General features: G+C 44.4%; 1 protein-coding gene across 5 annotated transcripts in view; it reads right to left on the bottom strand.

The window, feature by feature from the left end:
* The window catches only part of ARHGAP6 (Rho GTPase activating protein 6), a 570,653-nt gene that overhangs the window by 30,244 nt on the left and 523,848 nt on the right, over positions 1 to 16,561 (bottom strand). For all 5 annotated transcript variants that reach the window (XM_090063808.1, XM_090063818.1, XM_090063837.1 and 2 more), the window contains 4 exons: positions 14,954 to 15,149; positions 7,613 to 7,668; positions 3,536 to 3,686; positions 1,831 to 1,979 (listed from right to left, as the gene is read on the bottom strand). In XM_090063808.1, coding sequence (XP_089919934.1) covers positions 1,831 to 1,979; positions 3,536 to 3,686; positions 7,613 to 7,668; positions 14,954 to 15,149 — 552 coding nt within the window. The remainder of the gene's footprint in view (positions 1 to 1,830; positions 1,980 to 3,535; positions 3,687 to 7,612; positions 7,669 to 14,953; positions 15,150 to 16,561) is intronic.

Here is a 16,561-nt window from a genome sequence, read left to right as displayed (position 1 = left end):
CACAGATAGAACTGTGAGGGGTGGTTTTTCAGGTACCAACAAGCCCAGGAATAGGGCTGAGGCCTGGGAGTACAGAAGACAGGCCTGGAACAAAGCCAGAGCCTGGGGAAATCTCATTAAAGCAACCATTTGCTCTAACGGAAAGGGTGGAGACCAGGCCAAGGAGCCCAAAGGCTGGCTAGGCTTGGGAGCAAGGCTGGAGCTTGAGCAAGGGCAGAATTTTCGGCCAGAAGCCAGGCCCAACACAGTGGGCCTGGAATAAAAGGCCCTGTAAGAGTAAAAGGGAGGAGGCCAATAAAGCCAAGACCCCTACAAGGGAGACTGATGATTCAGTGACATCTGCAAGGCATAGGCATGGTGTAAGGGGAGGTTAAAGCAGGGGTGGGCAATTATTTTGGACAGAGGGCCACTTACTGAGTTTTGGCAAGCTATCAAGGGCCACATGACAGGAAGCACAGGGCAGATAAATATTAATGTTCTAAATTTTTTTAGGGGCCCTGAGGGCCGGATAGAATGGCTTGGTGGACCGCATCCGGCCTGTGGGCCACATTTTGCCCACCCTGGGTTAGAGTCATATAATTAGCCCTTAAGGCTACCGGTACCCTAGGGGCACAGACAAGCCAAGAAGGTTTACTTAGCTTAAGGGCAGGACTGAGACCAGGGAAGGACCTGCTGCAGCTGGAATTGACTAGAGCTCACTTTAAAATCCACAGGCAACCTCCTTTCCTTAATATCTTAATAAGAATAAGGTGTGGCAGGTGAAGAATCAAGGGAGGATATCTTAGAGATTGAGGCAGGCAAGAGACATACAACCAACAGGGCCTTGGGGGCCTGCTTCTGTTACACCCTGCAATGAAACCCACATGAGCAGACTCCTGAACCAACAGAGATCTCTCTGCAGCATCAAGATTTTAGTGGCATAGCTATACAATATTCATGGCACAATAAAAATGAATACAAGGCAACTCTTATAATGCCTTTCATAACTGTATGTATATTTTCCTAATAGCTGGTAAATGAAGGTGTATATAGCAGCACTTAGGTCAGGTTTGTAAAATTCCTTAAGTGACTAAGGTGCACAAGGCCCACTGTCTCAATAAGGTTTGTGCTGCTAAACCAGATGTGCTTCAGAAAATTCCATCCTTGGACAGAACATCCAAACAGCTGATTGCATCAAGAACTATTTTGGTTTCTCAGACTGGCTATCACTAGAAATAATGATAACTGGACTTTTCACCCCATTACCTCAAAGAGCTTTACTAATGTAAGTGTGATTATCCATAATACAGGAAAGCAGAGGCAAAGACAGGTCAATGACTTGGGCAAGGTCAAACAGCAGGGCAGTGATGGAGATGGGTTCCTTAATTCCCTGCCTTTTTCTACTCACAACACTTCTTCCATCTAAAATAAGTGGATGAAACTAAGGGTAAAATTAGGCTGGATAGCATTCTATATTTTTTAACAATAAAGCCTATTAGACTGTGGCTCCCCCAGAGGAAGTGGTGGCTGCCTTGCTGACTGAGTCATGTAAAATCTCAAATGCTTTTGGGAGTATACTGTAGTAAACAACTGGATAGCAAGAGAGTGGGTAATGCTGTCTTTCCCATCTGTATTGTCTACAATACTACGGTCTCTGTTTCTCTTTTCATTAAGAGAAGAGCATCTTTGCAAGAAGAGTTTACTTTGATGAAGTAAGCTCTTGCTCATAAAAGTGTATGCATCTCTGATTCAGTTAGTCTTTAAGGTGAATCGCTAACCTGCCTTCTTTAAAGATGTTTCCATAGATCAGAGAATAAATGGATTCAAAGAAAGTGAATGATCTTAACTTACCTCCTGGCCATCTTTGTCTGTGCTGTCATCTGCATGGCTAGCCACAGTAGAGAGGAACTGTAGGAGTCTGTGTAGGGTGTCGCAGTTACAGGGAGGTAGAAGATAAATGAGAAGCTGTAAGGTGCTCAGTTGTTCATCTGGCTCTAATACTAAGACAAGAAAAAATAAAGTTGTAAGGAAATAATTCAAACTAATATAATAAATGCAGAAAAAACACACTGCTCCTGCTGAAAATAATACAAACACAGAATTGTTTGAAGGAGCTAAATGACCATTTTCATCATAACATTTTCAATGCAGGCACAGAAAACTTTAAGTGCATAACAACAGGTGCATAAGATATGTTTCTGGCATTCTGCTCATAGGATTTGATGATTCTGTCCTACCTGACAACAGAACAACATCAGATTCACACACTGCCAAAATAATTTGAAACAAAGGTAAGACTCAGCCTTTCATTCCTTATATATTTGTTAATATATATTTCTATTTATATATTTGTTGATATATTTGTGCATCTGTTGTTTCAAAGTATTCAATTCAGATTTATGTTTTAATCATGAAATTCCTCCTTTTTCTATTTTATTTCTTATGGAAACTGCAAAGCAGCAATGAATAGTGCACAGATTCTGTAGTGTCCATACTCATTTCAAACACCTTCAATAAAATGTTAGTCAAAAGCAGGAAGATGCACTCAAGCGAGGACACAGACACTGAAATCTGGACAGAGTTCAAACCCAGTTCTCTGCTTAAAGGACGCAAATTTAAATGTTTCCAAATCAATGAGATGCATATAGTTTATCCTGATACTTACACAATAGATTGTTGCAAAAAACAGCAATAAAGGGTGTCCTGCATGACTGTGGTACAGGTACATTTGAGTCATGTAAAAACTCAAATGCACAACACTTTTGGGAATATACTATAGTAAACAAGTGGACAGGTACACTGCTATTAGTGGCAAACCTACGTATCAGGCAGGCCACCCTAAACAAGAGCTCAGAACACCTTCATACCATGGCCAGAAATGAATTACTGCCCTTGTGAGATTCAGGATGTTATAATATTACTGTGTAGCAAAAATGTTTTATTTTTATGGAATACAAAGAAACATTTTCTTGATAGGATTTTTCCCCCTCAGAGGCTGGGCAAGGCTATGAAGAGGCTTGGAATGATAGAGAAAGAACAGGATAGGACAGAACAGACAGGATTAGTGGGCAAAGTACAGTTAAGATAGTAACAACTCTGAAAAATGTGCCCTTATAATATGGCTCTGTTATTTACATAATAGTTCTATAAGCCCTGAGTAGCAGATCTACTGTGCTGGACTCTTTCACTTATGCATATCCCTTTCAAAATGAATGGTTTCACATGAGCAGAGAGAATCCAGTTATAGAACTGGTGCTTACTATATCCCATGGATACCACCCCATAAATATGATGTGTAAGTGCACATATATAGAAAGAAAGTGGGGATTTCTGCATTCACTGGATAACCTGTACATTGCTCAGAGTCTCTCTTGTTTTTTGCGGTGTGCCTATCCAGTACCCAAACCAAAAAACAAGTGATAAAATACAGAAATATTTGAAATGAACTGAGGAAACATGATTTATGACTCAGAAAATGAAATACCATTAGTGGCCTTCTAGAATGCTGAGCTTTTGAAAAGCAGAAAAAGGAAGAAAAAGATGTTGTAAAGCTCACAAAGAGTGTTGATGAAAGGTGTGTAGAGTTCTCTGGTGAGAAGTGGATCTGGCATGTCTCGTAGAAATTCCTTTAACAAAGCAGCAACATCATGGATGCTGTGCTCTTCATCAAGTACAACATCTATGCCACGGTCAAATTCCTCACGTAACTGGAAAAGATCAAGAGAAAAAGGAACAGGTTTTTAGACATGGATTTTAGATGTGTCAAATGTCAGATTCTCAGCAGACTAGTTGCTGGGAAAGCCAAAGGAAAAATGTACATCTAACTGCTGCTCATTAGCAAGTCTCAGATATATTACTTTGAATCCCAGTGAACATGCCAAGTGTTTGGGAAACATACCTGTAAGCTACAGTGGCTTCCAGCAGGGGTTTAAGAGAAAACAGGGTGGTTTGTTTGTATGTTTGCACCTGCTCTAGAGCTTGCTCCCCTGCTCAGCAATCATAAAACAAAACAAAACAATACAAACATTAAAAACAAAACAAAAACACCCCCCCCACATTGCCACTGGGATAACCATTTTTTATTTGTAATGAAATACATCTGACATAGAGAAACAGATAGCTCAATAACTGCAGATAATCCATTTCCCATACCAAAAAGGCTTGTGAACAGTTTTCAAGCATGACAAAAACTGAATTTCAGGTTCTTACAAGTCATGGTACAGAAAATTTTTTAATTGAATATAGATTTTTCCTCCTAGTGGGTTCATGATGAAAGCATTTATTATGTAACACAAAGAGACCAAGGCTAACAGTTCTACGTTGCTTAATAAAATAAAACAAGTAATTTAATTCAATAAATATTACAAATAAAATACAAAATGAATACAAGATTCTAATATAATAAAGGGCTTAGTTTGTTGGTCTGTAATGCTTTTGATCAACTGCCTGTGCCGCCAAAAGGAAGGGTGGCAATTGACTGCATACACCCAAGTTTAAGCCGCTGCCTGGGAAGCTTGTGGTGGTGGCAAACACGCCCTGGCTACCCAAGCAGCAGGGCTTCCCTACTGTGCCTGAGGATGAAGTGGGGTGGGGTTACTGTGGTGGTGCCCTCCACTGCCCATCCCCGCAGCCCCACAGAAGAGCCAGCAGGGAGGGGAAGGTGGTGGGCAGGGAGGTAGGTAGAAGAGTGGGGTGGGGGGAGGTGAAGGCGGGGGTCACAGTGGCGGCTGTTGTCAGGGTGGGACGGCGGGGAGGAGAGAGGGAGGGAGGGGGGGAGCAAGAAGGGGGCCCTCAAAAACAGCCAGTATGGAGAGGGAGGCAGCAGGGAGGCAGGGAGGCTGTGTGGGCCCAGGCAGCTGTGGGGTGGGGGGAGGCAAAGGGGGGCATGGTGGTGGCTGTTGTCGGGGCCAAGTTTCAGGGACGGAGGGAAGCAGGGAGGGGAAGGGAGGTGGCGGCGGAGGCAGGTGAGGGGAGGGAACCCCCGCACCACAGGCTGGAGAAGTAGGCAGCAGTGGCAGAGGGAGTCTTTACATGGTCAGCCCTGAAAGGTGAGCAGGGGGCATGTAAACACCTCCTGAAATTGATCATTCTTGATGAGCAATGAGCTAGCACAAACACCAAACTGCTTTGTGTTGCTAAGTTTGTTGAAAAATTAGGAAAGGAAACACTAGTGCATGTAAATAACATTCAAATTGGGAATCAGCTTCTTGGCTAGGCAATGGCAGTGCAACCTCTGCCTCATGTCAGAGAAATTACGTTATTGTACGTTTGCAGTTGCTTTTGTTTAAATGGTGTTTTGGAGTTGAAACCCTATAAAGTTAACACATTTTTATACTTTTTTCTTAGTTGAAATTTCCAACTCAGAGGAATATTGAATTACTCCTGCCTGAATACAAATAGGAGAGTCATATTACCCATTGAAAGTCATTTCATGACCTTGTGTTGTGTAGGAATACTATTCCACTCCTTCATTATTTCTTTTCTGTCTCATCATTCTCACTGCATTCTCTACCATGGTACCTTCCTGTTAACTGTACTTTCCTACCTCCAAACTACTGAGGTTATAAAATTATTTTTTGTCATGAATCTGGCACAATGTGTATGTGAGTCTGCTGGAAGGGAGGCTGAGATTTTTTAAGCTGTGGCAGCTCCCACTTCTATTTCACTAACTGAATCTCCACAGTGCAGTATCTTGCTTCTCAGGCTAGGGACAGAAATTACCCATAAAGCGGTCTAAGTTATCAGATACTGGTTTAAACCTGTAACAGAACATAAGTTCAATGCAGATAAACCAGTTCAAAATGGGCAAAACTGGTTTAAGATAAACCTGGTTGAATGTAGCATTAGACTTAATTGATCTGAGTCAAACCAGTTTATGGAACTTCTGCCCCAGACCCCTCCCTGGTTCAAGTTAAACCAGAGTCTCCCAACATCCCAGCATACTTTTCAGCCCTGGGTTGGGCTGTCCTGTCTGCTCCAGGCAGAAGGGCTGGCCCTGTCCCTCTGTTCTCTAGCTGGAGCAGGACCAGGGGCATGGCTAGACACTGGCCTGACATGCCCCCTAAGGCTAAAAGGGCAGGGAAGGGGTTTATTCCCCCCTCCTTCCCTCTTCCCCCAGGGACTGTAACCAGGGTCTGCTTGGCCAGGCAGAGCAACTCCTTCCTGAGTAACCCCTTGCTTGCCACTACACTGGCAGCTCATACCACTGGGCCACAGAGCTGCACTGGCTGGGAAGGGCCCTGCCCCTGAGGCCCAGCCTGGGCTGGCCCCTTACCAGCTGGATGTGGCTCCATGATAACTCTGCCTGGCCTCGGTGCAGAAAGCTGGGAGTAATCCTGCTACACAGCTCCTGAAGCCCCAGCCTGAGCTGCACCCCCTGGTGGAAAGGACCCAGCTCCTATGGCCCGGCCTGGGCCAGCCCCTTTGCATTTGGCCTCAGCAGTGCCCATGGGCTGGTTCAGCACAGCCCCAACCCTGCAGCCCCAGCTTCAGTCCCAGGTGGATGGTGGGGCCATGCTAGCTGGCTCTGGCCAGACTCTCCACTGCATGAGCAGGGGGAAAAGCCAGGCAGACCACAGCTGAGATCCCTGTGTCCGAGAAGGGAGAAAGGGACATTTTAATCCCCTCTGACTGAAGCATTGCCCAAGCCGATGTTTGGCCACCACTCCCCTCCCTTGCTTGGGGACTAGCCAGACAAGGGCTGCTTCCCCCTATTCCCCCCCCTGCCTTCAGGCACAGGGGTCCCTGCAGGCCAGGGTATGGGTTTAAACCCCTCTCCAATTATCCTTAGCAGCCTGCTGGGGGGACTGGCCATGTCTCCCAGATCAGCTTCCCTCCAGCTTTGTTGCTGCTGTGGAAGGTAAAGGGAGGGCTCGCTCTAGCACCTCCTGGCTTTTAGCCTAAGCCACTACAAGCACTTGCTTGCATTTCTGGTATCAAAAGTGAATGTCTATTCACTTGCAAATTGGTTCAATCTGCATAGGTTAGACTAACCTGCAAAGATTGAATCAATTTAAGCTTGGGCTTTTTGAATGTCTGTCCCTATGTTTGGATGAGACTAGAGACTTGGATGAGAGTGAACCAACAGAAGTTATATAGGGGTAACAGAGAGGTGATGCAGGCAGTCTAAAATTTCGAGTTACATTGAGATCTTCAACTCCTTCTGGAATCTTAAATGAGTTGGCAGGATAAAACACTACTCCATTCCTGATATGTGTTTTAGCTAACTTTTATTTTAATTCTAGAACTTGTCTTTGTACCTCAAACTCTGAGATTTTTCCACAAGTCAAAAATGACTCAGTTACTGAGTGGAAGCCAAGATACAGATTTTATCAAAGTATGAGACCAGAATAAGCTGGCAAGGTTGGGCAGAGTGAGGAAGTAATATTTTTTGCCCATTATTTAATTTGGAAAAAATCAGTTTCAGTTCAAGATTTAGGTTAAGTTCTTGCAATCTCCAAGCTCTTTTGTACTTTCTTAAGTAGAAGGAGGACTGTAAACAGCCTACCAAGAGCCACCGGTACATAATGTCCAAAAAGACCTACTTTTTATGTGGGAAAAAATCATGTCACTAAAAGTTCTTAGGCATGATTATACTGTAAGCCAGAAAGGTAATAATCAAATGTTTACTCACCTGTCTTACTCTCTTTTTTGAACTTCCCACTCTGAATATTCCCACTGTCTGGAGACCTGCAAACAAGAGCACATCAGAAGACTGTTTCATTGTTTAATACGCTGCTAAAAATTGCATTGAAACAAAGGAACCTGGGCGTTGTGTATACCTACAGCTACAGAGAATAAAAGTAGTTGTCTCCCTAACCATGTATTTACCAAGCACAGAAAATCTAATACTTTGGAGCACAAAATCACCCAAACTAGTTTTCTAGCAAAATGACTTGATCTACAGTCACTGGCATTTCTTGTAACATCCTTCCCCCTGATGTTACTGCTTCACCATCAGGGAAGCAGGATTGTACTTTGAGGAGTACATAAATAAAAGCACAAAATCAGGGGACCTCTCTGAGAGCCAGGACTGCCATAATGCAGACACCTGGGCTAAGGACAGAAGTTACACACAAACCGGTTTAAGTGATCAGAAAATGGTTTAAACATGTAAGAGATGAGAAGTTCAGAGCACATAAACCATTTTCAAAATTGCTGCAACTGGTTTAAAATAAACCTGGTTGAATGTAGTATCTGACTTAACTGATTTGGGTCAAACTCGTTTACAAAATTTTTGTACCAGACCCCTTCCTGCTTCAAATTAAATCACCATCCCCCAGCATCCCAGCATTTTGCAGTCCTGGGCTGGGCTGGCTGCTCCAAAGAGCAGGGCTGGCCTCACCCCTTTTCTCCCTAGCTGGAGCAGTGAGGGTTGGCTCATTGGCTGGCTCTCTGCTAGTAAATGCTGACTACAGCAAACATGTCTTTCAAATTCAGCAGGTGGAAAATCATCTGAACATAACTATCTTACAAAAATGCAACATACAACTATTTTTATTTTAAAGGATTTCTATAATAGATACAAACCAAACTGTTTGTTGAAGGTTGCTTCTAAAAAGATTGTATTACTGCCTTATAAAGGAATAAATATGCTCAGGATGACTTAAAACATGTTTCACGACATTACGAAGAGGCATGTGAAGATGTTAGAGTAATTAGAGAGCCCTGGTTCTCCAGACCTACTTGAGCCAATTAGAGGCCTATATGAGGGGGAGAATAAAGAGTAAACAGCGCTGGAGGAGAGGCAGATTACAACATGTACGAAAGCTGCATGTGTGTGTTTCACTCACACCATATTATGTTAAAATTAGGCCTGTGGAAGAAAAGAGAAAGAGGAGCCCCTAAACTGCCAAAGCACAGACAGGTTCAGGGGCTAGGGACCGACATTATACATAAACCAGTTTAAGAGATCAGAAACTGGTTTAAACCTGTAACAGAACAGATGTTCAGTGCACATAAACCAGTTTGAAAATGGCTGTAACTAGTTTAAGATAAACCTGGCTGAATGTAAGACTTAACTGATTTGGGTCAAAACAGTTGATGCAATGTCTGTCCCAGACCCTTCCTGGTTTAAGTTAAATCAGAGTCCCCCAGCATCCTGGCATGCTTTCTGGGCTGGGTGGGGCTCTCTGCTCCAGAGAGCTGGGCTGGCCTCTCCCCTTTGCTCCCTAGCTGCAGCTCTGGCAGAGACTGCATGTACAAGTGGGGTCTGCCTGGCTTCCTTCTGCTCCCCCTAGCCCCTCACCACTCCCTGCTCAAGCAGGGATTTCCCCCTCCCCTCTGCCTTACATAGACACCTCTCAGCATTAGCTCACATACCACATGCTGGCTATGGTCAGTGCTGTGGGAGATGGGACAAAGGCAGACAGGACTGTGTCAGCTTAGTGATTTTTGGAGCAAATCAACAGATAGCTAGTAATGTCCCTTCATTCCTTCTTTGGAAACAGTTACTTAAAGAAGAACTTGAACTAATGAGAGATCCTTTTGTTTTGCTGATGGCATGATAAATGCTCCCTGTGTAACTCCCTGTTGCGTAACTCAATGCTGTGTAAATCCCCGCTGATTCCCTTACTGACCAGCGAGTAGGGGAACCCCTTCCTAACCAAAGCATCTGGGGCCTGGCTATACCCCACATCAGCTCAGCACTATGGAAGGGAAGGGAGGGCTGCTCTAGCACCCCCCCACCCCCCGGCTTCTAGCCTGAGCCACTACAGGCATGTACCTGCATTTCTGGAATAAAAAGGGAATGTCTAGCTACCTCCAAAGCTGTTCAAGCTTTGCAGGTTAGACTAACCTGAAAAGACTGAATCAATTCAGGCTCAGGCTTTTTGAATGTCTCTCCCTAGGGAGAGATTATCGGTACTGCAGCAGGGAGGAAACAGGCTGCTTGGGAGCTTGGGCAGCTATGGAGGACATAACACAGATAGCGGTCTTAGAGAAATCTGACTCTGAGAATGCAGTCAGCTGACCTTGATGCATCAGAAGGCCTGAGCACTTCCCGATAGTTTCAGGCTTATTAGAAAAAAAACGCAGGAATACCAGATAAAATGTCCCAGAGCAGTGGCTGCACATGGAGCAGCGATGTGGGGTGGTGAATAGCAATGGCAGCCGCTGCATGCAAGCTTCCTCCTCCACATCCAGGAGGCAGCAGCAGTTGGTCCCAGAGTGGCGGGGGCAAGTGCTAGATTTTTGATATCCAGATTTGTGAGGTTATACTGTACAGAATGTAGGAAATGCCACAAGAAATGACATTTTGTAAGAGAGTGAAGATCATCCAAGCTACTGGAAATAATTCAGGGGGTGAGGAAAGGGAGAGTGGTATCATATGACAATGAGTCTATGCTACTAGGAAATACCAATAAAAGAATCAACAGTTTGGTACAGTAATATAGATCTCTATGGTCAAATCATTACATTTAAAATGGACACCAGAGCTGCAGTTACTGCCATCCCTTCAAAAGATTAAGATCAGTCCTGAGATGGATATCTGCAAAGGTCAGATAAAATTCTCAGAAGGGTAAGTAATGCTTCATTAGAAGTGTGTGGTCAGTTCAAGGGGCAAGTGGAAAAAAAGAGGAAAAAATGTCACAACCTCTTTATATGATACAAGTATTAACAATTTCCTTATTGGTACTGACAGCAATGAAAAGGACTGGACTCAGTTGATAGCAAAACACAAACCATACAAAAGATGTATTCCTCACAAGAGATACATTCTTCACAAGGTTGGGAAAGCTGTCAAGGGAATATAAGATTAAATTGGTGCCATTGCCAACTCCATTTGTTCTAACAGCTCCTCAGTGCATCCACATTCCTTTGCAACAGAAAGTCAAGGAAGAAGGAAAGAGGATGGAAGCAATGGGGGTTATTTCCCAAATAGATGAATCCACAGACTGGTTTGCAAGAACAGCTGCAGTACAGAAACCCAATGGAAAAATTCTAACTTGTATGGTCTTTACTCAACAAAAATGTATGCAGAAAAAGACACAAGCTTTCCGCAGTAGAACAGATACTGGCTCAGTTGTCAGAGGCTAAAATATTTTTAAAATTAGATGCTACATTTGGGTTTTGGTAGATCCCCCTTGGTAAAGAATCAAGCCTATTAATTACATTCATTTACCCACTTGGGAGATATTGTTTCAAGTGGCTTCCTTATGGCATATTGTCAGCACAAGAGCATTTCCAAAAATGAAAGTCTCAGATTGTGACTGGGCTTCTTGGCATCCTTTGCCATGCAGATATGTTGGTAGATGGTGAAAATAAACAGGAACATGATGAAGATCTGCATGCAGTTTTGGAACATTTTTAATAATCTGGCCTCACTTTAAATGAAAAAATGTGAATTTGGGAAGAAATAAATTATTTTGGACATATCATTAGCAAAATTGGAATTCAACCAGCCCCAGACAAAATAGTAAATTAGTTTATGGTGGTTACAGCAGATGCATCTGCAAAAGATTTCTTGAGCAGTACTCCTTCAAACACAGCCAGTAGGATACCAGAGTTCCTATTTATACCAAGACACCAAGCAACACTATACTATGCTCAAGTGGAAAAAGAAGCTTTGGCAGTCACTTGGGTCTGTGAATGTCTCTGCTCTTACTTTCTTGGCCTGAATTTTAAAATAGAAACAGATCACAAACCCATAGTATTATTACTGGGATCCAAAACCTTGGATGACCTTCCACTCAGACTTAAAAGATTTCAGCTATGACTAATGCGATTTTCTCTCACTATTGAACATACATCAGGGAAACTGCTCATAGCAGCAGACACTCTGTTTAGAGGACCAGTTAGGCAGCCACCAGCAGCAGAAGAAATAACTTTGTGAAAAGAGTATATATATATATATATATATATATATACACACACACACACACACACACACACACACACACACACACAGATTATATAATATAGTTCTGACACCATTGCCAGCATTTCCTATTAGACTTGAGCAAATAAGAAGCAAGCAACAAGAGGATGATGCCTGCCAGAAACTAGTTCATTTCTGTCAAAATGGATGAGGCCACAGGATGCGACTTCCAAAAGACCTACAACCATACAGGCAGGACAAAAATGACCTCCTCATATTGATGATCTGCTCCTTAAAGGAAGACACATTGTGATCCCTCTGATATTCAGGAATAAATACTTTGGAAGATCCATAAAGAATAAAGGGTAAAAACAAATGCCTGGTAAGAGCACAACAATCTAGAACAGGGCAGGCAATTATTTTGGGCGGAGAGCTGCTTATCCAGTTTTGGCAAGCTGTTGAGGGTTGCATGGGTAGCCCTGCCCCGTGAACAGGTGCTCTACCCCCAGTCACCATGTTGGGACCAATGTTCTAATGTCTTGGGACCAATGTCGCAGGGCCAGCACTGGTGGGGACCAGAGCAGGGTGCAGGCTGGCAGGGGTCTCTGAAGCTGGGCTGGGCTGCACCAGCAGGGAGAGGGGGGAGCTGGTCTGGCTCCATAGAGCCCTGCTGGCCGGGACCCTGTATTCCTGTTGCCCTGCTGGTGCTAGCCCTGAGACACTGGTTTGGGCCCTGTGCTCAGGTGCCCACTCAATCCCAGTGCCCCCCAGCCCTGCAGTACAGGCGGGGGGCAGCACACAGCCCCGATCTGCTGCTCACCAACAGGAAAGGAGCTGGTGTGGAGCGCGGGGAAAAGCGGCCCCTCCCCCGTCCTGTGGCTGGCACTCCCTGCTGCAGTCATTCGCAACCTGCACGGGGTTCCCGTGAGCAGGCACAGGCAGCCCCATGCAGGCTGAGAGTGGCTGCAGCACGAGGCGCTGGCCACAGGGTGGGCGAGGGGCTGCTTCCCCCCGCCCCCGTCATTCAACACCAGCTTTTAACCCACAACCGCTGCCAGCCTTGGCCCCATGCTGGCTCTGGGCTCATCCGTCAGGGCAGCGCCATGACAGCAGCAGCTGCGGCCCCCCTGCTTGCCACGCTGGCCAGCATTTGCTGCTGCTGCCCACCCGAAGCTCCCATGGTGGCAGCCTCACTGCCGCGTACTGCAGCATGAGCTCTGGGCAAGCAGCAGCAAACGCTGCCCAATGCAGCAAGCAGGAGGGCCACAACTGCTGCCATGGCAGTGCAGCCCCAACGGGCAAGTCCAGAGCTGGCACAGGCCTCAGGCTGGCAGCAGCTGTGGGTTACAAGCTGGTGCTCTGAGTGCAAGGGAAAAGCGGCTCCTCCCCTGCCCTGTGGCCGGCACCCCATGCTGCAGCTGCTCACAGCCTACATGGGGCTGCCTGTGCCTGCTCAGGACAATCCCATGCAGGCCGCGAGTTGCTGCAGCAGGAAGCATGGGTCATGGGGTGAGGGAGGGGCTGCTTTTCCCTGCGCTCCACTCCAGTTCATTCTCTGCCCTCCCCACCTTATCTTAGCTTCCAGCACGGGGCAGCCACATGGTCCCAGGCTGTGGGGCTTTGTGGCTGGGAGGGCAGGGCCAGGTTGGCCCTGTTGTTGCAGGAGCCCGCCAACAATTCCCCTGGCTCCTGTCATTTTTGACAGGAACCAAGGACAGATAAATTTTAATTTTCAAATTTTTTTTAGGGGCCCCATGAGCCAGATAGAATGGCCTCACAGGCCAGATAAGGCCCACAGGCCGTATTTTGGCCACCCCGATCTAGAAGGTAGCCTGAGCTGAGTAAGCAAATTCAGATTTTAGTAAAAGGTTGTGAAACATGCAACAATGACAAAAAAACCTGTCTCTGGATCCATGACTTTCTACAAATATACCAGACAGACTTTGGCAGCAGTTAGCAATGGATTTATTTTTCTGGAAAGGGGATACATACGTTATTGTAGTTGATTATTTTTTCCAGGCACACTGACTTGGCTTTACTTCCACAGACTGAATCGGGAAAGGTCATCCAAAATCTGAAATGTATATCTGCAAGGCAGTGTTCCTGATGTCCTAATATTGGACAGTGGACCTCAGTTTACCTCTGAGTTACTCCTACAGTTTGCAGGGAACTCTGATTTCAGCATTGCACTAGCAGTTCTCACTAGTCTCAGAGCAACAGAGAACAGAAGAGTACAGATTCTGAAACAGCTTCTACATAAATCCAGAGATCCATAACTTTTATTCCTGACAAACTGATCTATACCGATGGCATCAGGACTCTCCAAATGAACTGCTTATAGGACAACAACTTAGGATGCTATTTTCTATGGCACCAATACAACTTAACCTTAGATGGGCCAACCTACAGGAATTTAGGAAATGAGATACCGAACTAAAATTTCAACCAAAAACCTTCAATATTAGGAATAGAGTAAAACTACTACCAGAGCTGCTACTAGGGAATGAAAGTTTTTGGCTCAAAAGATCCCAGGTGTTTCGAAAAGTCCAAAATATGCCAAACACTCCTAGATTTTACCTACTGGAGACTAAAGAAGGCCTTCTCTGGAGGAGAATATATTTTACCTTAACATAAAGAGGATCAATCATTGAAAGGGACAGAGTCAGAGCATGAAAATGAACCTCTTCAAGGAAGTCTACAGGATAGCTCAGTTAGAGATGGGAGCTTTAAAGGTTTGGAAGACTGAGCAGACCTCCGCAGAGAACTGACCTTTAAATATCCATTTATGGTTTTAGGCGTATATGTTAGTTTGTTCGTATAGCAGTGTAAAATAGTTTTAAGTGTTAGTTTGTTGCTAACCTTTATATTGGGTTGTAACCTTATCTTGCTTCTTATAAAGAAAGAGAGATGGGAATGAATCACAGCCCTGCTCTTTGATATCTATTAGACAGGACTAGAGAGGGCTGTATGAAGGGGGCAGAATAAAGAATGGACAGTCCTTAAGAGGAGGATTATTACAATGCACACAGGACATTTGCCTACATCTCTGATTCACATCACAAAGATATATATGTTCCTGTATGGGCACTATTTGTTTATATACATGCATGCTAACCCAAAAATACCCACTAAAAAAAATAAAAGATATAAACTCACCATTTTTTTCCAAATGCTGGCAACAGCTGTCGACAAGGCGAGGAACCTGTCTGTAAATGGGATTTAGACTTAGTTTCTTATCGCGGGCCTTTTCTTTCTTGCTCTGAGCCTCCGCTGGTAAAGAAAGCTGTAGAGCTTCTAGCAGTCTGGATTGATTGTCATCAAGATCTGTAATAGAGTCCACAGACATTGCGCCCTGTAAAGTACACACACACACACACACACACATACACACACACACACACACGTACAATCAGTATGGATGGAAAAAACTAAGTAGCTCCCTCCCAAGAGACCATATCTAATGAAGTCCTTTGACCACTGAAAACTACATATGAAATAATAAAATCTATACAAAGTGCACCTGATCATCCACATTATTTTTTTTCAATGAAGTCACTCTATAAGGCTAAGTACAGACAGTCAAAAAGCCGAAAGCTGAATCGATTTAATCTTTGCAGGTTAGTCTAAGCCAGGGGTTTTCAACCTTTTTTGGTCAGTGTACCCCTGGCAGCCAATTAAGAAGCAAGGAGTTCCCCCAGTGGCCAGTCAACATGTAGGGAGGAGGGGGTAGCAGGGTTCCCTGGCGGCCAATCAACAATGATGGGGGAGGGGGCGGAGTTCCCCCACACTCGTGTGGAGGCAAAGCCAGAAGTGCCAGCAGCACATGCCGGCGAAAGCATGTGGCACTGGTGAAAACAAAAGTGCCGGTGGTGCATGACACGCAGTGGCACAAGTGGCATAAAGTACTGGTGGACCCGCCTTCTGCTTCTCCATGCCGCTCCTGTGTACCCACTGGGCCCTTCCCAAATACCTCCGGTTGACAACCCCTGGTCTAAGTTGTGTAGACTGAATGGATAAGAAAGCAAGTATACATTCACTTTGGATTGCATAAATACAGCCACATGCCTGAGTAGCCCAGACCAGAAGCAGGTGGCGCTACAGCACACCTCCCTGCTTAGCTGGAGCAGACAGCTTGAGCTAAAGCTAGCCTGCCCACCCTGGAAGGGTGGGTTTGCAAGGGAGGTGGGAGGGAAGCATCCTGTAAGTTAAACTTGAATCTAGAGGAGCTCTTGGACAGAAGTTGAATAAACTGATTTAATTTAAATCAGTTAAGTCTGATACAGCATCCATCCAAGTTTATCTTATACCAGTTTTGGCCATTTTGAAAGTGGTCTATGTACTCTGAACTTCTGTTGTGTTATGGATTTCTGATCACCAGGGATCCTGGTTTTCCCTAAAACCTGCAAATTCTCTGATTAAAACTCAAAAATCTGCAATTAAAATGAAAGGCCACTACATATAGAGGCATCAGTTGAACATAATGTTTTATTGATATAGTTACAGTTTTAAAGCAATTTGGAAGCCTACCAGTGCCTCAATAACTAAGATAAAATAAATTCTAAATACCTATATATTTTGGCATTTGATTTTGGGTTTTTCATTATGTAAAGTCAGACTTCATGCTGATACCACTCTGTATACCTCAGAGAATTATGTGCAGAAAAATTCAAAATTATGCTAAATAATTTTTTTTAACAAGTTAAACTAAATATAATAGTATTTGAACATTCTTTAGAAATATATGCAGGTACTTTGTGCCTAGGG

Source organism: Crocodylus siamensis, chromosome 1, assembly GCF_052110815.1.
Source record: "Crocodylus siamensis isolate JL-2025a chromosome 1, ASM5211081v1, whole genome shotgun sequence".
NCBI lineage: Eukaryota > Metazoa > Chordata > Crocodylia > Crocodylidae > Crocodylus > Crocodylus siamensis.
The sequence above is the reverse complement of the archived record's forward strand: the minus strand, read 5'-3'. Positions and strand labels throughout refer to the sequence as shown.